The 25,601-nt window shown below is 41.1% G+C and overlaps 1 protein-coding gene and 1 pseudogene across 1 annotated transcript; both read right to left on the bottom strand.

Moving 5' to 3' along the window:
• Positions 1-243: 243 nt before the first annotated feature.
• On the bottom strand, positions 244-9,711 carry LOC114687245 (hornerin). Its single transcript, XM_037206720.1, has 4 exons — positions 9,633-9,711; positions 8,737-8,896; positions 5,551-6,568; positions 244-594 (listed from the first exon to the last, which is right to left on the bottom strand). Exons 2-4 carry the CDS (start codon positions 8,872-8,874, stop codon positions 329-331), a joined length of 1,422 nt encoding a protein of 473 aa, XP_037062615.1. The 5' UTR covers positions 8,875-8,896; positions 9,633-9,711; the 3' UTR covers positions 244-328.
• A 13,598-nt stretch (positions 9,712-23,309) lies between these two features.
• On the bottom strand, positions 23,310-23,814 carry LOC114687244 (annotated as a pseudogene).
• Positions 23,815-25,601: the final 1,787 nt, after the last annotated feature.

Genomic DNA, 25,601 nt, shown 5'->3' with positions numbered 1-25,601 from the left:
GAGGACTGACCTGAGCTATATTGAGAAGGCCCAGAAAATGGTAAATGTCTAGATGATGAACAATGTTGGCCTCTGCTAGATAAGTGACCAGTGTCAGATCCATGCTGACTACAGACTGATGACTGTCTAGAGAAAGAACCATGTTCTCTACTACCAGAAGATTGACCTTGCCCAGATCCATGTTGACAACATTGAGAAGACTCTCTTGAGCTAGACCCATGTTGTTGGGAGCCAAAAGACTCACTTGAGCTACAACTGCTTCTCCTAGGCTTAGATGTCTGGTTTGATCCTGATCCTTGTGTGCCATGGAAAGTGGAGTGACCTGAGCTCAAGCCTGATGACTGTCCTGATGAAGCACCATAGTGTCCAGACCCAGAGGTGTGACCTTGCCATAACCTTGGCCTGTGGAGCCAGAAGACTGTCCTGATGCAGAACCATATTGACCTGAACCACAAGACTGTCCTGACCCAGAGCCATGTCTCCTCTGGGTAGAAGTATTGCTTGAGCCTGAGTAGTGTGAGCCAGAGCTGGAAGACTGACCATAACCAGAGGTCTGCTGGCCACTGCCTGATGACTGTCCAGAGAAAGAACCATGTTCCCCACTACTAGAAGATGGAAAATGCCCAGTACCATGTACACAACATCCAGAAGACCCTCCTGAGCCAGACCCATATTGCTGGGAGCCAGAAAACTCCTGTGAGTTACCCCTGCTTCTCCTCTGCATAGATGCCTGGCTTGATCCTGATCCTTGTGTGCCCTGAGAAGTGGAGTGACCTGAGCTCAAGCCTGATGACTGTCCTGATGAAGCACCATAGTGTCCAGAACCAGAGGAGTGACCTTGTCCAAACCCTTGGCCTGTGGAGCCAGAAGACTGTCCTGATGCAGAACCATATTGACCTGAACCACAAGACTGTCCTGACCTAGAGCCATGTCTCCTCTGGGTAGAAGTATTGCTTGAGCCTGAGTAGTGTGTGCCAGAGCTGGAAGACTGACCATAGCCAGAGACCTGCTGGCCACTGCCTGATGACTGTCCAGAGAAAGAACCATGTTCCCTACTACCAGAAGACTGACCTTGCCTAGATCCATGATGACTACATCCAGAAGACCCTCCTGAGCCAGACCCATGTTGCCGGGAGCCAAAAGTCTCACTTGAGCTAGAACTGCTTCTCCTATGCTTAGATGCTTGGCCTGATCCTGATCCTTGTGTGCCCTGAGAAGTGGAGTGACCTGAGCTCAAGCCTGATGACTGTCCTGATGAAGCACCATAGTGTCCAGAACCAGAGGAGTGACCTTGTCCAAACCCTTGGCCTGTGGAGCCAGAAGACTGTCCTGATGCAGAACCATATTGACCTGAACCACAAGACTGTCCTGACCTAGAGCCATGTCTCCTCTGGGTAGAAGTATTGCTTGAGCCTGAGTAGTGTGAGCCAGAGCTGGAAGACTGACCATAGCCAGAGACCTGCTGGCCACTGCCTGATGACTGTCCAGAGAAAGAACCATGTTCCCTACTACCAGAAGACTGACCTTGCCCAGATCCATGATGACTACATCCAGAAGACCCTCCTGAGCCAGACCCATGTTGCTGGGAGCCAAAAGTCTCACTTGAGCTAGAACTGCTTCTCCTATGCTTAGATGCTTGGCCTGATCCTGATCCTTGTGTGCCCTGAGAAGTGGAGTGACCTGAGCTCAAGCCTGATGACTGTCCTGATGAAGCACCATAGTGTCCAGAACCAGAGGAGTGACCTTGTCCAAACCCTTGGCCTGTGGAGCCAGAAGACTGTCCTGATGCAGAACCATATTGACCTGAACCACAAGACTGTCCTGACCTAGAGCCATGTCCCCTCTTGCTTGAGCCTGAGTAGTGTGTGCCAGAGCTGGAAGACTGACCATAACCTGAGTTCTGCTGGCCACTGCCTGATGACTGTCCAGAGAAAGAACCATGTTCCCTACTACCAGAAGACTGACCTTGCCCAGATCCATGATGACTACATCCAGAAGACCCTCCTGAGCCAGACCCATGTTGCTGGGAGCCAAAAGTCTCACTTGAACTAGAACTGCTTCTCCTATGCTTAGATGCTTGGCTTGATCCTGATCCTTGTGTGCCCTGAGAAGTGGAGTGACCTGAGCTCAAGCCTGATGACTGTCCTGATGAAGCACCATAGTGTCCAGAACCAGAGGAGTGACCTTGTCCAAACCCTTGGCCTGTGGAGCCAGAAGACTGTCCTGATGCAGAACCATATTGACCTGAACCACAAGACTGTCCTGACTAGAGCCATGTCTCCTCTGGGTAGAAGTATTGCTTGAGCCTGAGTAGTGTGTGCCAGAGCTGGAAGACTGACCATAACCTGAGTTCTGCTGGCCACTGCCTGATGACTGTCCAGAGAAAGAACCATGTTCCCTACTACCAGAAGACTGACCTTGCCTAGATCCATGATGACTACATCCAGAAGACCCTCCTGAGCCAGACCCATGTTGCTGGGAGCCAAAAGTCTCACTTGAACTAGAACTGCTTCTCCTATGCTTAGATGCTTGGCTTGATCCTGATCCTTGTGTGCCCTGAGAAGTGGAATGACCTGAGCTCAAGCCTGATGACTGTCCTGATGAAGCACCATAGTGTCCTGAACCAGAGGAGTGACCTTGTCCAAACCCTTGGCCTGTGGAGCCAGAAGACTGTCCTGATGAAGAACCATGTTGACCTGAACCACAAGACTGTCCTGACCTAGAGCCATGTCTCCTCTGGGTAGAAGTATTACTTGAGCCTGAGTAGTGTGTGCCAGAACTAGAAGACTGACCATAACCAGAGACCTGCTGGCCACTGCCTGATGACTGTCCAGAGAAAGAACCATGTTCCCTACTACCAGAAGACTGACCTTGCCCAGATCCATGATGACTACATCCAGAAGACCCTCCTGAGCCAGACCCATGTTGCTGGGAGCCAAAAGATTCACTTGAGCTAGAACTGCTTCTCCTATGCTTAGATGTCTTGCTTGATCCTGATCCTTGTGTGCCCTGAGAAGTGGAGTGACCTGAGCTCAAGCCTGATGACTGTCCTGATGAAGCACCATAGTGTCCAGAACCAGAGGAGTGACCTTGTCCAAACCCTTGGCCTGTGAAGCCAGAAGACTGTCCTGATGAAGAACCATGTTGACCTGAACAACAAGACTGTCCTGACTCAGAGCCATGTCTCCTCTGGGTAGAAGTATTGCTTGAGCCTGAGTAGTGTGTGCCAGAGCTGGAAGACTGACCATACCCAGAGGTCTGCTGGCCACTACCTGATGACTGTCCAGAGAAAGAACCATGTTCCCTACTACCAGAAGACTGACCTTGCCTAGATCCATGATGACTACATCCAGAAGACCCTCCTGAGCCAGACCCATGTTGCCGGGAGCCAAAAGTCTCACTTGAGCTAGAACTGCTTCTCCTATGCTTAGATGCTTGGCCTGATCCTGATCCTTGTGTGCCCTGAGAAGTGGAATGACCTGAGCTCAAGCCTGATGACTGTCCTGATGAAGCACCATAGTGTCCAGAACCAGAGGAGTGACCTTGTCCAAACCCTTGGCCTGTGGAGCCAGAAGACTGTCCTGATGCAGAACCATATTGACCTGAACAACAAGACTGTCCTGACCTAGAGCCATGTCTCCCTGGGTAGAAGTATTGCTTGAGCCTGAGTAGTGTGTGCCAGAACTGGAAGACTGACCATAACCAGAGCCTGCTGGCCACTGCCTGATGACTGTCCAGAGAAAGAACCATGTTCCCTACTACCAGAAGACTGACCTTGCCCAGATCCATGATGACTACATCCAGAAGACCCTCCTGAGCCAGACCCATGTTGCTGGGAGCCAAAAGTCTCACTTGAACTAGAACTGCTTCTCCTATGCTTAGATGCTTGGCTTGATCCTGATCCTTGTGTGCCCTGAGAAGTGGAATGACCTGAGCTCAAGCCTGATGACTGTCCTGATGAAGCACCATAGTGTCCAGAACCAGAGGAGTGACCTTGTCCAAACCCTTGGCCTGTGGAGCCAGAAGACTGTCCTGATGCAGAACCATATTGACCTGAACCACAAGACTGTCCTGATCTAGAGCCATGTCTCCCCTGGGTAGAAGTATTGCTTGAGCCTGAGTAGTGTGTGCCAGAGCTGGAAGACTGACCATAACCAGAGACCTGCTGGCCTCTGCCTGATGACTGTCCAGAGAAAGAACCATGTTCCCTACTACCAGAAGACTGACCTTGCCCAGATCCATGATGACTACATCCAGAAGACCCTCCTGAGCCAGACCCATGTTGCTGGGAGCCAAAAGTCTCACTTGAACTAGAACTGCTTCTCCTATGCTTAGATGCTTGGCTTGATCCTGATCCTTGTGTGCCCTGAGAAGTGGAATGACCTGAGCTCAAACCTGATGACTGTCCTGATGAAGCACCATAGTGTCCAGAACCAGAGGAGTGAGCTTGTCCAAACCCTTGGCCTGTGGAGCCAGAAGACTGTCCTGATGCAGAACCATATTGACCTGAACCACAAGACTGTCCTGACCTAGAGCCATGTCTCCTCTGGGTAGAAGTATTACTTGAGCCTGAGTAGTGTGTGCCAGAGCTGGAAGACTGACCATAACCAGAGACCTGCTGGCCTCTGCCTGATGACTGTCCAGAGAAAGAACCATGTTCCCTACTACCAGAAGACTGACCTTGCCCAGATCCATGATGACTACATCCAGAAGACCCTCCTGAGCCAGACCCATGTTGCTGGGAGCCAAAAGTCTCACTTGAACTAGAACTGCTTCTCCTATGCTTAGATGCTTGGCTTGATCCTGATCCCTGTGTGCCCTGAGAAGTGGAGTGACCTGAGCTCAAGCCTGATGACTGTCCTGATGAAGCACCATAGTGTCCAGAACCAGAGGAGTGACCTTGTCCAAACCCTTGGCCTGTGGAGCCAGAAGACTGTCCTGATGCAGAACCATATTGACCTGAACCACAAGACTGTCCTGACCTAGAGCCATGTCCCCTCTTGCTTGAGCCTGAGTAGTGTGTGCCAGAGCTGGAAGACTGACCATAACCTGAGTTCTGCTGGCCACTGCCTGATGACTGTCCAGAGAAAGAACCATGTTCCCTACTACCAGAAGACTGACCTTGCCCAGATCCATGATGACTACATCCAGAAGACCCTCCTGAGCCAGACCCATGTTGCTGGGAGCCAAAAGTCTCACTTGAGCTAGAACTGCTTCTCCTATGCTTAGATGCTTGGCTTGATCCTGATCCCTGTGTGCCCTGAGAAGTGGAGTGACCTGAGCTCAAGCCTGATGACTGTCCTGATGAAGCACCATAGCGTCCAGAACCAGAGGAGTGACCTTGTCCAAACCCTTGGCCTGTGGAGCCAGAAGACTGTCCTGATGCAGAACCATATTGACTTGAACCACAAGACTGTCCTGACCTAGAGCCATGTCTCCCCTGGGTAGAAGTATTGCTTGAGCCTGAGTAGTGTGTGCCAGAGCTGGAAGACTGACCATAACCAGAGTTCTGCTGGCCACTGCCTGATGACTGTCCAGAGAAAGAACCATGTTCCCTACTACCAGAAGACTGACCTTGCCCAGATCCATGATGACTACATCCAGAAGTCCCTCTTGAGCCAGACCCATGTTGCTGGGAGCCAAAAGTCTCACTTGAGCTAGAACTGCTTCTCCTCTGCTTAGATGCCTGTTTTGATCCTGATCCTTGTGTTCCATGGGAAGTGGAATGACCTGACCTCAAGCCTGATGACTCTCCTGATGAAGCACCATATTGTCTAGAACCAGAGGAGTGACCTTGTCCATACCCTTGCCCTGTGGAGCTATGAGAGGTTTCTGATGCTGTGCCATATTCTTGTGACCCAGAAGGTTGTCCTGACCCACAGTTATTTCTCCTCTGGCTGTTAGACTGTTCTGTCTCTGAGTTGTTTGTGTCATTGTTGGAAGATTGTCCTGAGCCCCAAACTGATGATTCTCTTGATGAAATATTTTGTTTTCTGTTACCACAAGACTGATGTTGGCCAGATCCTTGTCTCCTGGAGCCAGCAGACTGTTGTAATGTAGAGCCATTTTGGCTATAGCCAGAATCTTCCGTTTTGCTAATACCCCTTCTGCTTTGGTTTGATGAGTGGGTTGATCTCGATTCATTTTGGCTTTGTTGATATTTCTCACTATTTTCTAAGTGACTTGAATTTGTTTTCTTCCTTTCTTCATAATTTTGGTGTTTTTCATTCCTTTGTTTTCTAGAGGTCCTTGTAGACTTGTGTTTATTGCTTTCTCTCGAGCCCCTGGAATAAGCATCATTCTCTCCTGCACTAGAACTTGAATAACTTGAAGAGGCATCTTGCTCTTTGTCATCTTCATCTTTTTCACTCTGTTCCTTTTGGTGATGGTGACTGTGATTTCCCTGCTTTGACCCTGAAGCTTGGCAGTAATCTTTGCCAATAATTTTGTTACAAGCCTGAGCCAGCTTGATTATCATCAGAAGATACTCAGTAAAATCCACTTTGTTGTTATGATCTCGATCCAGACTTTGCATGATGATATCTACAGTTTCTGGATCATCTGGGTTCTGTAAAGGAATAATGTAGAAATGGAGTCTTTTTAACTATAGACTGTAAATCTAGTTTACCATTTGGGAGAAGTCTATACTATTGTGAATATTTAATAAATCAGTTTGAAATTGATCACAGAAGAAGAAGAAGAAGGAGGAGGAGGAGGAGGAGGAGAAGGAGGAGAAGGAGGAAATGGAGGAGAAGGAGGAGAAGGAGGAGAAGGAGGAAATGGAGGAGAAGGAGGAGAAGGAGAAGAAGGAGGAAATGGAGGAGAAGGAGGAGAAGGAGGAGGAGAAGAAGGAGAAGAAGAAGAAGAAGAAGAAGAAGAAGAAGAAGAAGAAGAAGAAGAAGAAGAAGAAGAAGAAAGAGAGAGAGAGAGAGAGAGAGAGAGAGAGAGAGAGAGAGAGAGAGAGAGAGAGAGATTGATTAGCCAGAAAGCTGTCAAGCAGTCAATTATTTCCAAGGAGAATTAGCCAGGAGGGGATGCAATTGAAAGGTTCAAGGGAGCAAGTGGACCAATCACTTTTGGTTAAGATAGTAGCTGAGACCAGTTCTTTGGAGGCCATGTAAGTATGACCCTGAAAAATGTGCATTGTGTGGCAAGTTCTTGGGTTCCTTGGAATAAAAAGTAAGGTCTTGTCAAACAAAAAAAAAAAAAAAAAAAAAAAAGAAGAAGAAGAAAGAAAGGTCAGTGTTTAATCAAGGATGATTAGTTAATCTATAAATAATAATTTGCAGACATCTGCATGAATATATAATTTTTTGTTGTTCAGTTAGTTAATTTGCTAATTACAGAATTTAAATCAGATATATTTTTGGCGTGGGGCATGTGTAGTTACTGTCTGCCTAGCACTGTTTTATGGAGGGTCTAAATCAGTGAAGGATTTCAGTGGTTATACTGCAAACTATGGTACATGCCAATAATCCCATCTCTCTGGAGGTGGAGGTACTATGATCAGGAGTTCAAGGTCATTTTCAGCTACATAGCAAGTAGCTATGACTAAGGCCTGACTATATTACCCTGTTTTAATAAAAATGAGCAAATAAATAAAATTTAAAAAGTAAAGGCTAGCAGTTCGTTATGCAAGTGTATAAATTCTTATAACTAATATGAGTGCAACAAAGGGGCACAAATTATGATTCAAGAAAGGTTAATGAAAGAATATGATGTTATGATATTTTGAAGGATGAATTAGAATTAGCTAAGTGAAGAAAGAGGCAGGAGGAAAGACTAGGGAGAAGATGCAGATCAAGGTGATAATATGAATAAAGGGTGAAAGAGAAGAGAAGTAGGATTTATTTAAAGAACTGATAGAAATTCAGGAGTGCTAGATTAAGTACAAGGAGTAAAGACATTCAGCTACAGAGTTAAATAGAGACTAGATCATAATTTTTAAATCATTTTGAGGAACTTTGACTTTTATATTAAGAGAAGATGAGACTAACTGGGGACTTTATATGGTGAGAGTAGAATAGAGGGTAGCCTGAACCAGAGGACTTGTGGTTTTGATGGAGAGAAGTGGAATGTTTTAGAAGTCTCTTTATGAACTGAATAGAGATGAGCAGGTGACAGTATCTTCTAAGACTGAGGAAATCAATACTAATCCTAGGATTCTATATTGAGCTAAAAGAGAAGGAATGAGTTTAGAGGGTAAGGGTGCTAGTCATATGTGACGTAAGAGATCCATAGTAATCCAATTACATGCAGTAAGCATTTGAATTTAAGGCTGGGTTTAAGTCCCACATGTTTATTTCCAGAGCTGATCATTTTAAGTTTTTTTTTTCCTTTTTAGTGATTTATAGGTTAATACAAATTTCCTGAATTTAAGAGGCCTTAGATTACCAGAACCCCAGGAATAGGCAGTGATTTATACTCTGCACTAAAGAGAACAAAATGTAAGAATATGAATTCAATATATTTTGCATATTTTCTGAGGGTCATAAGAATTGCTCTCACAGACAGAAAAAATTAAATATATGAATTTTCCTGTTCTTTGGTAGGATAATTTTAACTCAATAATGTTATAGAAACATTATTAGTCAATGGTTTATGGCATTTCAAGTGTGCCAAATTCAGTTCTCTTTTACCAAATAGGAGAGTCCTCTTGGTTATTTGACATATAAACAAAAGGTAGGGTAAATTAGAGAATTGCTTCAGAATTCAGTTCTGTTATAGAGTTCTTACCTTCAGAATTTGGTGAAACTCATTTTCCAGAAGTTCTTTCATCTCTTTTTGGCTCAACATGTCACATTCCCCATGTTCATTGGCATATTTGTAGAAAATATCGATGACCGTGACGATGCCTTGCAGGAGTTTAGGCATCTTGTTGCAAATTGAAGTTAACCTACATGGGGGAACAAGAGATCCATCGCTTAATGCTGAAACATATAAATACTTCCAGTCATTTGTAGTAATTATCAGGCATGATTAATTTTCTTTCTGTACTAATTGAGAATGAATCTGGAGTTGAATAACTTGTTCCAGATATGTAGCAAGAGAGTGATGAAATTAGAGCAAAAGCCCGATGTCTTACTTCAATTCCTGAATGAACGCAGGGGAGACTTTCTGTGTTGGGCTCCCTGATTTATTCTTAAACTATAGCAAACCTGAATATGCTCATCTATCAACTCCTTAGTTGTTTTCTAAGTCTCAACCATCGCACTATAGGGGACAGACATATCCTCAATAGAGTATGCCTAAATCTACCCAAAGATACCTAGTGGCTGACTTTGGATTCTCAAAATTTTCCAGGATAAATAAAGTAGAAAAAAATGAGCAAAGCCAACCACAGTGTTAAGTGATAGGAGCCGAGGAAGTGCCTATCAGAAGAATGTTTTCATTCTTCATGTTGGGCTGTTCCTCAGGCTTTCTGCTTATACTGCAGAGAGAAAAAGAGGCAAACTGCCAGGGATTACTAGGTTCCTAAACTCTCAAGGAAAGATCTCAAATAGGTACTATAAACAGTGTGGTTTTATATCAAAGTTCACCATAATTTACTAAAAAATAAGCTTTCAAGTGTAATGTTTACTTTAGTATTTAATAGACCTAAATATGGAGAATAACTGAAACTGCTCACTTACCTAAGTCACCAGAGGAACAGCAGGACAGAGATTGATGTTGCTTGCAGGGTGCTGCTCATTGGAAACACTGGCCTTTTTATAGAGGCAATGATGGTCCATCTTAGGGAGGAGTTGCTTTCTTTGAGATGTCCTAGTTCACTCCTAAACAAGTCCAGCTCCTTCTCCATCTGCACCTCCCAGGTGTTTACCTTCTTACTTCCTTACATGTTAACTTGAGATTGCAATAGCAGTTCCCAAATCTGGGCTAGTATCAGCCCCACCTGTCAGACTCCCAGGACACTTTGCAGAAAGGGTTTTCTTTTTTAATTTTTTTAGTGTGTGTGTGTGTGTGTGTGTGTGTGCACCCAACTATGTAATACCGCATTGACAGTCAGCATTATACTTTAATAGACGTTGAATGGAATGACATGAGAACTTAAATGTCAAAAAAATCATGGAATTTGATGTTTAGAAGAAACCTGAAATATCACTTAGTCAGATGCACCCATTTCAAACTAGTTTTATGTAAGAGTTTCCAGCCATGACTTTATCACCTCTTGGGAGTCAGTAGTGGCTGTAGAGAGGCTCTTCTTTTCATCTGTTTGTCTAACTCAACTTATCTAACTTACAATTCGTGAATGTCACTTTCATTTTAACTACCATATAACCATAGCAAGAAGCATATGTTCTCTAAGTCCCTCATGATCTTGCCTGTGGCTTCTCTTAAGTTCCATTGTTTCTATACATATATATTTACTTTTATGTCCATCTGGAGTTAATGACTTCAATATATCATGCTATTTCATCTTTTTTTCCCTTTAGATTACCTTTTAGCAGGATCTATCTACTGAGTTGCTATTCTTCACAATTAACTTTGGCCTTTCTGTAAGAAATGTTTCAAGTATTACTCAAGAGAGAATCATAACTTGTCCATGATTTTCAAGTTAATGTGTGAATACATGGGTTCGTGTGCGTGCGTGCGTGCGTGTGTGTGTGTGTGTGTGTGTGTGTGTGTGTGTGTGTGTGTGTGTGTAGGCTGGAAGACAAATTTGGGTGTCATCATCAGTAATGCCTTCCATCTTCCATTTTCTTGTTTTCTTGACACAGGATCTCACTTTGTAGCCCTAGCTGGAACTTGCTACATAAATCAGGCTGGTCTTAAACTTGTAGAGATCTATTTCTCTCTGCTTTCCTGGGTGCTGGGATTAAAAGCAAGTGTCACTAAGCCTCATCTCAATGTTTCTTCCACCTTCTTTGAGACAGGATCTCTCAATGGTCTGGAACTCACCATTAGCCTGCATTGGCTAGCTAGGGTTCCTCCTGTCTTCCTTTCCAGGGAGCTGGGTTTACGGACATGCTCCATCACACCCAGTATTCTTCCTCTAGAGCTCGAACTCTGGTCTTGATGATTGTGAAGCAAGCATGTTACTGGCTGAGCTATCTCCCCATTTTGATTTTATAGTTATATTAACTATAATATTTTACAGTTTTTCAAATCATATTATTATTATTATTATTATTATTTGAGACAAGGTTTCTCTGTGTAGTTTTGGTGCCTATCCTGGATCTCATGTAGACCAGTCTGCCCTCAAACTCACAGAGATCCCCCTGCTTCTGCATCCCGAGTACTGGGATTAAAGGCATGTGCCACCACTGCCCGGCCAAACCACTTTATTATTATTAACACTGTAAAAAACAGAAGATACAAAAATTGTGTGTGTGTGTGTGTGTGTGTGTGTGTGTGTGTGTGTCTATTTGCTTGTAGAAGCTAGAGGTCAATTTCAGGCATCTTCCTTCATCACATTCCATCTTGTCTTTTGAGACAGGGTCTCTCACTGGAGCCAGTGGTCAGTAATTACCTATACTGCCTAAACAGTGAGCTCTGGGGAGTCTGCTCCTCCCCCATGCTAGGATTACAGGTGCCCTGTGACCATGCCTGTTTTTTTTTTTTTTTTTTTTTTTTTTCTGGCTTGGATGCTGGATCTGAACTTAAGTCCTCATAGTTGTGTGGTAGGCACTTTAGTGACTGAGCCATTAGCTTAGCCTCCAAACTAGAAAGTTGAAAATGCTTAGAAAGAAAGAAAAATTACAGTACCTGTAAATGTACTAGAAAGAAACATCCATCACTAATTATTTGATTTGCTAGTAACTTATTTCTTCACACAAATATTTTTCTATGCCTTATATAATTTCTAGACTATGACTCCTGCAGAACAGGAACTGGGCATTACTAATCCCTGTGTCAGCTAGAGAACTAGGCTATTACTTGGTGTGTAAAGCTTCCCAAGAAACATTTGCCAGTTTGAGTTGAATTAAAAACGATCAGGGCATGCCTTCAGACCTCTGCACAGACCAACCTATACTTTTTTTTTTTTTTCAGAACTAGGATCTCTCTATTTTCTTGCCTTATTTGGTGTAGAAGACATAATTTCATACGGATATCAGTTGAATCTTATTATTAAGAATTAACAAGCTACTCTTTGCTCACTCTTGAGCTTGTCCCCAAATTCCATCCATTGTGAACAGATAACAAATTTTATTGAAGATATGCGAAGCTAAATGAACCTAAAATGTGTGTAATATAGTCATCAAATTTGAGAAGAGGTGGTAGCAATTATTGGCAAATGACAAATTACATGATTCCAAATTCAACTATCATTAGACTGTTTTTTTTTTTTCTCCCTGGAAACTACCCAGAGGGTGACAAGTCAGTGTCTCTTTCCCAGTCGTGCTTCCTTGGATGCCTGATTTGGGTCAGGTTGTCACACAGCATAAGAGCAATGACCTTCTTAAAGGTGTGACTGAGGCTGTGGGAGTGAAGGGGAGGTGGAATTTGCTGAGTGAAGAGTTATTATTTCAGAGGCAGGAAAGAGTTGTAAGGAGGGCTGTTGCAGATGAACATGCCTTTGAGGCCAGTGTTCTTCTAAACGAGGTGTCAGCAAATTTTCTATAAATGGCTAGACAGCAAATATAATCAGATTTGTAGGCCAAATGATCTTTCTTGCAGCTATTCAATTCTACTATTCTAGCATAAAAGCAGTCATAAATAATGTATTTTAAAATTATTTTATTTTAAAATAGATGTTATGTCTGCATATATGTCTATGTGTCTGGTGCCCATGAAGGCTAGATGAGGGTGTTGGTTCCTTCAGAACTGGAGTTATCAATAATTGTGAGCTGCCATGGGGATGCTGGGGATCAAACCCTGGGTCCTCAGGCAGAGCAGCTTATAAGTATTCTTAACCTCTGAGCCTTGTCTCCAGCCCCCTAGATGATATTTGTATAAAAGGTTTGTGTTTGGAAAGACATTTACTTATGGACACTGATTTTAGAATTCTGTATGTCATATACTCTTTCAACCAGTTATAAATGTAGGAAACAACCTTTATGGCAGCAGTTCAGTTCTCAACCTGTGGGTCACAACCCCTTTGGAGGGTTGAATGACCCTTTCACAGGGGTCACCTAAGACCACTGGAAAACACAGATATTTACATTATATTTCATACCAGTAGCAAAATTGCAGTTGTGAAGTAGCAATGAAATAATTTTATGATTTGGGGTCACCACAACATAAGGAACTGTATTAAAGGGTCATAGTTGTTAGGAAGGTTGAGAACCAGTGCTTTGTGGTCTGTGGCCTTACATGAACCGTGGTGAGCTTGTGATGGCCTAAGAGTCACAGTTACCACCTCTTACTTCATTCGCTTGTTGGGAAGGTCTTCCAGGAGAGCAGAATCTCACAGAGAGAATAAGGCTGGGATGTGTGGCACAACAGAGCTGCTGACTCTCACATACCTATTGTTTACTATGTATGGAAAGAAGACAGAGCAATGTTACTCGTGAAAAGGAAATATATTTTGACCTGATGTAAGTAAGGAAAACTTTAACATCTGAAACTAACCGAGAAATCAGTGTGTTCTTTCTGGAATAGTTTGTTGTCTGGATAGTATAGGGACTGCCATGTGCCCTATGCTTGATCTTTCAGTGCTTTGTTTTCTGAATGTCCTTATCAAGATACATTTTGTCAAGTGTTATTTCCTGGTTCATATAATAAAAACAAGGTACCTATTGAAATTGTGCTCTGGCTCTTTTCTTTCTATATTAAATATTACCAGTGTGAGATTTTAGTTAGGTTGTCCTGGAGGTTCAAAAGCTAAGGTTCACGAATTCCTTAGTGTGTACTCCACAGTAGCAAGGTTGGGCAAGGAAACTTCTCTCCTATAATTTTAGTTAATGCTTTCCTTTTTTTATTGATAACAGGCTTCAAGAGAAAAGATCCTTTCATTCCTTCTTTCCCTTCTTTCTGTCAGTGACAAGGTTTCATAGCCCAGACTATCCTAGAGCATGCTATATACTCGGGCTGGCCTTGAATCTCAATTCTCTTGCTTTCCCCTTATAAATGTTGGTATTATGGGAAGTTGCTACCATGCCTTGTATGAGAAAAGGTTTTTATGGTATGTGCCAGGATCTAGTTTTTTTTTAGTGCTTTTGATATGTTGAGAGGAGAAAAGACATTATTTTATCCTTTCTGCAAAGGCAGAGTGCACTGTGTGCTGATATACAGAATTTCTTTGAATGATGTGTCTTACTTCAAACTCACTATTAATGAAGCACGATTCAAACTCCATCTACATATTCTTAGGAAGTGGTGAGCAGGCACTGTGTTTTGGAAAAGGTAGAGTTTTGGAAATAATTCTTGGGGATAGAATTTTGCTCCCTGTATAGAAAGAACTTAAGAGACAGTCTGGAGATGAAATAGTGTCTTCTGGACATGATACAACCATTCCATTCAGGAACTCACCACAGCTGTGGTTACAAGTACCGGACCCATTACCATTTCACCTTGCATGGGGGAAAGACTCATGAAGGTCAACCCTCACTGAGGGACTATATGAAGTTACTGTGGTGTGTGTGTGTGTGTGTGTGTGTGTGTGTGTGCGTGTGCGTGTGCGTGTGCGTGTGCGTGTGCGTGCGTGTGCCATTTTCTCCAGTAGTATAACCATTGAGAAGTTGTCCATATTCCAATAAATAACCTCCAATTCATGTTCGTGCAAGCATGAATCAGGCCATAAATTGAAGTTAGTAGGTGATAGGTTAGTAGTAGTTAGTTAGTTGGTGGTGGGAAGAAGTGGGAAGAAGAGTTTTAGTGGAAGAGAGGAGAATGGAAGGGCAAAGAGAATGACAATGAACAAAATGTATCTGTGTATGTAATTATGAAAGAATGAAGAGGGATTATATTAGCTAGGGTCAAGACCATGATGGGAAACCTGCAGAGACAGCTGATCCGAGCTAGTTGGAGCTCATGGACTCTGGGCTGACAGCTGGGAAACCTGCATGGGACCAAACTAGACCCTCTGAAGGCAGGTGATGGTTGTGTGGCTTGGGCAGTTTGTGGGGCTCTTGGCAGTAGGACCAGGATTTATTCCTAATATATGAATTGACTTTTTGAAGCCTATTCCCTATGGGGGGATATCTTATTCAGCCTTGATCCAGGGAGGAGGGGCTTGGTCCTGCCTCAACTTGATATGCCAGATTTTGTTGACTCCCCATGGGAGGACTTACTCTATCTCAGGAGTAGATGGGGGGTGAGGAGGGATGTGGGGAGGAGTGGAAGGAGGGGAGGGAGAGGGAACTGTGGTTGGTATGTAAAATGAAAAGAAAAACTGGGAAATAAAAAAAGAAAAAGAAAAATTAAAAAGCCAACCTCAAATCACATTCAGAGCTTCTAATTATATAAAAGAATTAGATGCTGAAATAAATTGCTTCCCCAAACTGAAAATTTGCTCTTCAAGAATAAACTGGAACTCATTCCTGGTCTGGAAGCAGGTGAGATGTGTCTGTAGCACCATCTACTGGATACAGAGGAGATCCAGAACATTCTGTCCATTCTCTTTCTCCCATGTTGTTTCCAACAGTTCTTTGCAGCTAAAGCTCTATGAATGAGGATTCTTATGAGATAGGTAGATTATAGATAGATAGATAGATAGATAGATAGATAGATAGATAGATAGATAGATAGATAGATATGCCACGGACTGGCCCACCGGGGGTATCACAACCATAGGAGAACCAGGGCTTAGGTAGTCAGGAAGGCAAGGATTTGGCGAATGACAGACAACACACTCAGAAGTGGTTTGAATCTACTGCAATTTTACTTCTGTAAATCAGTAGTTTATATACAGAAAAGGAAACTATCAAGTCCTAGAAGGAACAAGAAGAGCTTGGCAATAATTCAATCACATCATCTTTAAAAAAGCAGCAAGCACACAATTATTAATTGGCGCTAGACATATCCCTTCACCCATAAGAACTTTATGACCCAAAAAGCAGTCTGTGTTTTTTAAACTTAGTGCAGTCCCTAGACTTGTGTAGACTTCTTTGCGGTTGCAGCTGTGTCCTTCATCTTATCCAGTTTATTATGCACTTCTACTTTTCTGGTTCTCATGACCCACTTAGCCAATTTGGATGCTGCAGACCCTCTCTAAGTCTTTCTTCAGTTCTCCACCACATATCTCTCTAATATAAAACCTTTTTACCTGCTGGAATATGGACTTGTACTTTTACGCCTATAAGGGGAAGGGGTACTGCTATAGTCTTTAAGTTTCTCATGCTGAACTTCCTCAACAGAGGGGCCACCATCTGCCTCCTATGAGATAACGTCTTTTTACCATAAATCACTTTAGTTGGGATTCCTAAAGGATTCCTATTGGGTGAGTGTTCATTCCCTAGAAGTGCCTTTATACATTCTTTATCTAGCAGCTTGGGGTCTTTAAGAAATAGCTCATTTTGCTATATTTGATTAAGATCCATGTCCAGCTTCCCCTTTCCTCCATAGTTCACAACCCAAGCACTCATTAATTTTGGCTGTGCTCCATAGATTAATTAGAACTTTATCAGAAAAGCAGTTATACAGAACCCATAGCCCAGGGAGCTCATGATCCATGAAGCACATCTTCTTTGAGAAGGAGGCATAACATGGGCACTCTGCCAGGGACCTCCAGGGAGCTTAGTCCCGTGGGACACGTATCTCCCACCCACTATCATTGACATAATTGTTCATGTCACATGGATGACACTGGAGTTGGTGTGACATAGATAGAGATGATAGATAGATAGATAGATAGATAGATAGATAGATAGATAGATAGATAGATGATAGACAGACAGATGATAGATAGATAGATAGATAGATAGATAGATAGATAGATAGATAGATAGATAGACACACAGACAGGAAGGAAGACAAAGATGCACACACAGAGGGACAGAGAAAGACAGGTAGTCAGAGACAGAATATTTAACAAGCCACGATTATGAGATTGTTTGTACTTATCCTCCTCAGCATACTTATGTGGTGTAAGTTTAAATGGTAATATTATATAAGATTTTTGTTTTCTGGCAATAAGTGTTAAGTATGAAATAGTAAGTCTTTGCTGATTTTATATTCCACACACTCAACACAGTACATTAGGTTTCCTAGTATCAGGTCACTGTGGCTGACTAGAATGCCTTAGAGATAGGACTTCTGAGTTTTTCTTTCAGCCAGTCTCACTGGGTGAGAATTGACAGTAACAAATTTTGAACAAGTAGTGAGTTTCACCTATTTACCTTATTATATAAATTTTAAGAGTGGACACAGACTTAAACTGGTAGATAATTGAGGACAGAACTTTAGGGAACACAAACATATGAGTACAAAGGCATGTAAATAAGCACAGAGACAGATGAGTTAAGATCTGCAAGAAGCTACAAAACTCTGTTTTAAAGGGTTGAAGAGCAAATGGAAGATAGGAGAGTCAGAGACAGAGAGCCTCATCTTAAGCTCCTTTGCTTCTCCTGTGCTGGCTCATCCTCATGGTCCATGGGCAGAACCAGAGCAAGAGTTAGTAGTTATCTGGCTTTGAAGCAGCCCTGTGTGCTGACATTGCCTCCTGATTAGCTGTATTATATTAGTACTATTTCTTCAGTTGAACTTACATCATCCATGGATTGTTTCTGACCATCACTTTGATGTTAAAATTGTGTTTCATTGACTCTGACTTGACTAGATAAGATCACTGATGTTTTCTTCTTATGGATTTACTCAGTATAGCTGATTGTCTATGATCCTGATTCTAGCTCTCCCATGAATAGAGTGACATCTTTCTCTTGTGTTGAATACAGATTCTCTGTGGGTAGATACAGTTTGCATGGGAGTTGGTGTCTAGATCCCTGGACCATCTTCTAACTTTTCTGTGGCAGTTGTCATCTCTTCTTTTTGTATTAGAGCAGACTCGCTATAATGTACTTTGGCTTGTAATGAGAAGGAAAAAATCTATTATCTATCTTCTACTTGTCCTTCACCAGCCTCAGGATGACTATAATTGGATCCTTCTTGTCTATTTATAATGGATCCAAACTGTATACGGTGATTGTGTCTAACTCTGACTGTCCACATCCATCTCTGCTTGTCCATATAAAAATTGCATGCTTTGGTACTAGATTTTGGCTGTTCATGGATAGTCCTTCCAATTTGTGTCTGCCCTTGGTAAGAGTCTGGGTGTCTAGATCTGTCCTCTACCTCTCTGTTTGAACATTTTCTTTTCTTTTATTTAAAGAACTTTTTTTTCTTATTTATTTTACATACCAACTGCAGTTTCTCCTCCCTCCAACCCCTTCCCATCTACCTCTCTCCCCATCCACTCCTCCTCCATCTCCATCCAGGAAGGAGCAGGCGAACTTTTTCTAATCATGTTCATACCATCCATGGACAGACTTATGTTGACTTTCTACATGAGTCTTCTGATCATGTCAGTATTACTATTGAGACCCCCGGTGTCTGTATATACTTGATCCAGATAGGTAGATGCAGATACTCTGTGAGCAGGTGGAATAGCTGGTTGTTTGCATTGAGATACAATGTTTGATGTTGTTATATTAGACTCTTACATCCTTGGGTGGGTCTAGAGTATTCCTGGTCATGTTGATACCCTGAAGGTTTACAAATATCCTTCTAATTCTCCATGACTGGTTAAAGCAACTTCAAGGATGGGTTTATTTTGGCTTAGAATTTGGGAGGATACAGTTCACCATGGTAAGGTAGGTAAAATGACTGGTCTCATTGTGTCTGTAGTTAGGGAGGCGAGAAATGAATACTAGTTCTTAGCTTGCTTTCTCAATTTTATTTAATCTGAGACCCCATTCTGTGGGGATAGTTTTCAACCCTTTTGAAATATCCTCATAGACACACTCAGAAATGTGTTTGTATAATGCTTCTAAATCCTTCTAAGTTGACAATGGAGATTAGCCATCAAATTTGTCTTCCTCTTGTATTGAACCATAACTGTTTATAACCATACTCAGAGGGGCCTTTGACAAAAGCTGACAGTCCATTTTGTTGATTGCCATTTACTATCACTATGTTGACTCTAACTGGGTGCCTGTCTTTTTTTGTTTTTGTTTTTTGTTTTTTTTTTTTTGCTTATAATATGTGCATAGACTCCAATCCATGTTGTTTTCTTTACAGTGGATAGGTCCTTTCCTTATGTCTCATACACTCAAGCTTTTCATGGGCTGTTACTGATTCTCCAAGTGTTCTGGTAGGGTTTTTGTCGTTTTTATACAGGTTACAGACTGTTATTGAACTTGTCTCCAGGCATATATAGTTATCCTCTGAGTATTCATGAGGGATTCTGTGTATTCCTTTTTTATTGGACTCAGCATCTCTGTGACTAGAACCAAGCTATCCATGAATTTATGTCTGGCCCTGAGAATATACTATTGTCTAGAGCTGTCTTCTGTCTCGTCACATAGCTGGATGTTTGACTGTTTATGGTGTTGTATCTGGATCATCTATGTGTAGATTTAGACTGATCATTAGTGGATATCTGGGTCTCTCTGATGAGGCCTAGAATTAGACTTTATAAAGAGTACACTAAATTTATATAATTTATGTCCTTTGTTCCCTATGACTGGATACTTATTATTTTTTTGTGATACATTCCACTACTTTTTCTACATACTGCCCAAGGATTGAACCACAATCCTGCCAGATTGAATTAATCATCACTATCTGAAGATGAACCCTTGATGTCTGCTTGTAGCAAATACAGAATATGCTAATAGTACTTGTTTGTAAGCTTAGCCTAAAACTACAGTGGTACCCTTTGATTGTTCATAAGTGAACCCATTTCTGTTCCTTAAGTTGAATCAGATTCTTCAGGGAGAGATCTGGATTGTCAGTGAGTAGATGACAATATTTGATGACCTCAGTTTTAAAAAGAAATTTGCACATAAAATAAACAAGCTTTATTTCCTGTAAGGTCAATGGATGGAAACAAGGCCCATAAACTTAGGAGAGAACCAATCACTTTCAGACCAATTTGGATCTACACATTTAACTAGATTGAACTATTTTTTCTAAACACTGTAAATAAGCAATTTTTCCACAAAAGCAAAACACATTAAAATTGGTTTCTAGAATTATTCAATTTACTCTTAAAGTATGATTTAAGTTTTTTTTGTACCTCTTTAAATACCAAATTTTCTTTGGCAAATCAATTCAAAATGCTTATTTTATTTTAGAGCTTCATTTACACAGTAGAGTGCTATAAGTTGACGTCCTCTATGTTCCAATGGCTAATATCTTCCACTTAAAATGTATATCTTTGTTGAATTGTCATTCTCAAAGATATTCTGGAGAAGACCTAGGGATATGGTTCAGTAGAGAGGGTATGCAAGGCCCTGTGTTCAATCCCCATCTCTGAGAGCAAAGTGGAACAGAGCAGAGTAAACAATATGCACCTAGCTGTATATGTCCACATGAATGTATGAAAATCATGATTTAAACACTATCAATTCTTCTTCATTTCTTAACTTTATCACTTAATCCATAGCAATCTATCACTTATCTAAAGCTTAATTTCATGTTCTCTTTAGACATAGCTGAATGAAACTTACAAAGCAACAGCAAAACAGCTTCCCCATATCGTTACTGACAAGTATAACTTATATAAGTCATTCTCTTTCCTTCCTTTTTTTTCCTTTCCTTTTCTTTTCGTTTTTTTTAAGACAAGAACTATTCATATAGCTTGGCTATAGCCCAGGCTTGCTTAGAACTAATGTATCCCAGCATGGCCTCAAAGTCATGCCAATTCTGCTTCAGCCACCCAAATGCTGAGATTATAGGTGTGAGCTACCACACCTATATAGTACATTCTTTGACCTAAACATTTTGGCTCATTTTAGCTTGAACAGAAGTCTTCATTCTCCTGAACCAGCTTCACCACTTTTGCTTTGCTGTATTAAGTATTCTCATCACCAAAATACTTTTTGAAGAATACTGTATGACCCAATATCAAGTGCCTCTTGGAAGATTTTAAAAAGTGATTTCTTCAGATTCATTTTTATTTATTTATACAACCTTCTTGAAATTTCAAATATTTTCTTCTGTTGAAGATATGATTTATCTGAAAATATCTGATTTTTTTTGTCGTTTTCTACTTAAAGTGTTTTAGTAAAGTACCACAGGAATTAAATGAAAGTCTTTCTTTATTTTTCTATGTGCTAGACTCATAGGTTCTATATGATCCTTGATTTTTATCAAAGAAACTTTCATGAGTGTACAAAACACTTCAAATAAGCCAGACATTTCTTCTAATTAGACTCAATTATAATTTATTTTTGAGCCTTTTATAGTTTTCCATTTACCAGTGAATAAATAAACCCATGAGTTTTTCAATGACAAATTAATATCTCACAAACACTTTTTTCATTCTGCCTTTATCTCAAAAAATATCATCAGAATATCTCTTCGCTGTCTTCATAATATCCCAATCTGACTCTGACTATTCATGGGTAAAGCATCTTTTAAAAAAGATGAACTAATTGATAATTAATGTGTATGCATATGTGCACATGCCCAGAGGCCAGATGAGGGCACCAAGTGTCCTTCTCTATCACTCTTTGTCTGTTCCTTTGATGTAGGATTTCTCCCTGAACATGAAATTTATGTTTTTCTTGGCTGGAGCTGGAAGCCGACAAGCCCCAGTAATCCCATCTTCATATCCTGCTTGGAGCTGGGTTTGTTACATGGGTAATGGGACCGCTATTCTGGTTATTGTGATTGTGAAGTGTTCTTAACCACTGAGCAATCTCTACAGCCTCTGAATCAATTTTCTTTTAAAAAATATTTCATTATGTGGGATCTAGTCTGCCAATGTCTATACACAGCTTGAGTGCAGAAAGCACAACTGTCCATCCAAATCTCCTGGTTATTCTTTGTCACTGGATTAAGTAAAATTAGATTTCTGTTTATGATGCATCTGGACTGTATGGAGAATGATCAGTGCCTATGAGAAGACATTGGATCTTGACTTACTGAATCTGGGTTTTCTTGTATTAGACCCAGGTTCTGCTCATGTAAGCCTAGATTGTCTATGGGTAAATGTCTGCACTAAATATCCAATTCTGTCTTGTCTGGAACCTTGATACATTTTTTCTTTCTTTCAGTTTTCTGTTGTTTATGGCTACATTAGTCTATTCATGAGTTGCTGTTATCTGAGTTTTTTGACTGTCTTTCACTATCATTATATTGATTATGCCTAGGTACTTTTGTCCACTTGTAATGAGTCAAGCCATTATAGATATTGGTTGAGTGTGATATAATCCTGAATATTTCATGCTTCTTCCTGATTGCTCAGTATTGGACTGATGTCCTTTGTTGCATAGAAACCCAAGGTCTATGACCAGGCATTTGGCCCTGTTGATATTTGATTGTCTAGGAATTTTTCCTGTTCACTTGTGGTTAGAGTTGACTCCTGTGTTGACTCCATTTTGCCTTTGGCTGTGTTTAGGCTGATCATGGATAGAAACTGACTGTTCTGAATCCTGTGACTACTCTTTACTGCTCTGGATTCTCACAGGATTGATAAGTGTCAAAGAAAACTAAGTGAAAATTGTGCAGATATATAATGAGAAAAGATAAATGGCAAAATTTGGAGCCGTTCCTTGTGGTGATAAGTCAAGCCGAGCAAGCCAACTAAGGTAGTGGTCAGGAAAGAAAGAGAAGCCAGCAGAAAATGGTATCATGAAAGCAAAAAGAAAGCTAATTATGCTAAATGCTGCTATGATATCAAGAGATTGAAAGGACTGTTGAATGTAGCAGCATGGACATTATCCATGTGCATGCCTGACATTTGACATATTTATAGTTATTTGAAATGTAACATGACCAAAACAGTGCCTCCAATTTCCCTTTCGTCAGACTATACTGTGTTCATCATTACCAAATGCATAGACATATAAAAATTTATTGATCAATGCTGACCTTGTAAGAGTGAAGATTTGTTTAATGTCTCCATCAGTATCTTAATTCACTTGCTTTTTACCTTTTTATAGTTTCCCAGAGATTTATCTTTATTTAAAAATTTCCAAACAACTTGGGACAGAATTCTCCTGGACTAGAGCACACGTCTGGATAGTATGCATAGCAGTGAAAGTATTTGTGACCCTTTGAGTCTTAGCTTCATCAAGATGAATTCCCTTCTTTGCTGGGGTATTCCTTAAAGGGTTATGGTCTTTTTCTTCCTTTGTTTAAAACTCTACATCCACAAATCCAACTCTTTTTTTAAAAGTTTCATAATAGATTTATTTTCAAAGAGTAAAACACTTAGACAATTTAAATATGAGTATAACATCCAGCTGTGATGCTATTGTATGTTATTGGAGTCCTATTAGTGAGGAAGAAGGCTCTGATACTTTGTCATATATATTCTTCTTACTTGCAATAAATCTACAACGTTTTTTGGATACATGAACTGCTCTGCATCTCTGTCAGGAATTTCAAAACCAAATTCATCTTCCATGCCATAATAATCTCCACTTGGTCCAAACCATCTAAGCCCAGGCCCTTTATAGGAAGAGAACTTACTGAAGGCTTCTTCTGGGTCAATCTTGTCATAGAGTTTCAAGACATAGAGTACTTGTCCTGGATTCCCTCTAACTTTAAAGGGAGTGCAGCAGTGTATTGGCAGTACCAGTGTGTGACCCTTCCAGGCGCCTATGGGAGTGCCAAGGCCAGCTGCAAAGTCCTGGACCTCCTCTGGGTTCTTCCAGGGACAGAGTGGTGCTGAGCAGCCGGACCAACGGTCAGTGTGGGAAGCCTGGGCAGCTGGGCAAAGACTACAGGGAGGCAGACACAGGCAGAAAGGAGACAAGTCACCATGGCTTCACTGACTCAGGATGCCCTTTTTATTCTTTCAGTTTGGGGATCCATTAGCACTCAAGCGAAGTGTACTATGGCTCAGAGTAAATTGCACTGAGTTAATTTCTGTGGGTTTATATCACCTAATATTTTCATGTTTTTCAATTCTTATTAAAAACCTTTTGTGATAAATTTAACTGATGAAATTGACTTAAGCAACACCATCACCACTATGCTGATGCCCTTTTTGTGAAAATCAAGCCATACACCAATCTAGAACCCTGTTAAGCACAAATGCTTTGGAGTTTGGTTTCCTTGAAGTTTGTCTTTTGGCTCCCCCTCCCCCCCATTGAATTCTGGCAAACTACTTAGTCTCCGAGTCTGTTTCCTCATCCTTAAAATGAGGATAATAATGCATTCTACAAGGGCCACTAAAGAATTAAGTAAGCTAATATGCCAATTATATGGCTTTTAGTTATATTAAGACTTAGAGCTATTATATAATTATCAGAGTTTAGGTGTTAGCCTAATATTGGCTGCCATATTTGGGTGAACTTCTGTACCTTTATGTCTTCACAGTAAGAAAGGATATGAGAATGTAAATGTCATCTTCTTTCTGCTCTTATAGGATATTTCCCCAGAGACCTTGTGAGGATGAGGGTCTTATAGAGTACAGTATGGCCTGGCCCTCCCTGATCCCTTTTCCAGGCTCCAGCAATCATGAAAACTTTCTTTTTGTTAGGTAGGGGAAAAGTTTAGTAAATGTGTTACCCATGAGCAGAGTACCTCAAAATATTGCCATTTATTTTTTATTTCCTCCATATTTTCAGGTCTTATAAATGAGAATCTCAGTAGAAAAATAGGGTATTTTTATATCTTTTAAGAATAGTAAAGTTATATTTAGGAAGTGATCTCCTATGCCAATGCATTCAAGACTACTTCCTACTTTCTCTTCCAGCAGGTTCAGAGTAGCTGGATTTATGTTGAGGTCTTTAATTCACTTGGACTTAAGTTTTGTGCACAGTGACAGATATGGATCTATTTGCAGCCTTCTACACGTTCACATCCAGTTATCAAATCAATCAATGGGACCTCTTGAAACTGAGAAGCTTTTGTAGAGCAAAGGATAGAGTCAACAAGGCAAAGTGACAGCCTACAGAATGGGAAAAGGTCTTCACCAACCCCACATCTGACAGAGGACTGATATCTGGAATATATAAAGAACTCAAGAAATTAGACATCAAAATACCCAACAGTCCAATTAAGAAATGGGCTATAGAACTAAACAGAGAATTCTCAACAGAGGAAATTCAAATGGCTGAAGACATTTAAGGAATTGCTCAATATTCCTAATCATCAGGGAAATGCAAATCAAAACGACTCTGAGATACCACCTTACACCTGTCAGAATGGCTAAGATCAAAAACACTGAAAACAGCTTATGCTGGAGAGGATGTGGAGCTAGGGGAACACTCCTCCACTGCTGGTGGGAATGCAAGCTTGTACAACCACTTTGGAAATCAATATGGCACTTTCTTAGAAAATTGGGAATCAATCTCCCCCAAGATCCAGCTATACCACTCTTGGGCATATACCCAAGGAATGTTCAATCATACCACAAGAGCACTTGCTCAGCTATGTTTATGTCAGCATTGTTTGTAATAGCCAGAACCTGGAAACAACCTAGATGCCCTTCAACTGAAGAATGGATAAATAAAATGTGGTACATATATACAATGGAATATTACTCAGAGAAAAACAATGACGTCATGAGGTTTGCAGGCAAATGGATGGATCTAGAAAAAATA

Source organism: Peromyscus leucopus, chromosome 6 (assembly GCF_004664715.2).
Source record: "Peromyscus leucopus breed LL Stock chromosome 6, UCI_PerLeu_2.1, whole genome shotgun sequence".
NCBI lineage: Eukaryota > Metazoa > Chordata > Mammalia > Rodentia > Cricetidae > Peromyscus > Peromyscus leucopus.
The sequence above is the reverse complement of the archived record's forward strand: the minus strand, read 5'-3'. Positions and strand labels throughout refer to the sequence as shown.

What these genes read in the sequence shown, in the direction of transcription:
- LOC114687245 (XM_037206720.1), bottom strand. Translation starts at nt 8,874, where the DNA reads ATGCCTAAACTCCTGCAAGGCATCGTCACGGTCATCGATATTTTCTAC. An exon ending in AGTTTCACCAAATTCTGAAG is followed by an intron (nt 6,569 to 8,736) that starts GTAAGAACTCTA and finishes ATTCCTTTACAG; the next exon opens with AACCCAGATGATCCAGAAAC. An exon ending in GTCTTCTGGTAGTAGGGAAC is followed by an intron (nt 595 to 5,550) that starts ATGGTTCTTTCT and finishes GTAGTGGGGAAC; the next exon opens with ATGGTTCTTTCTCTGGACAG.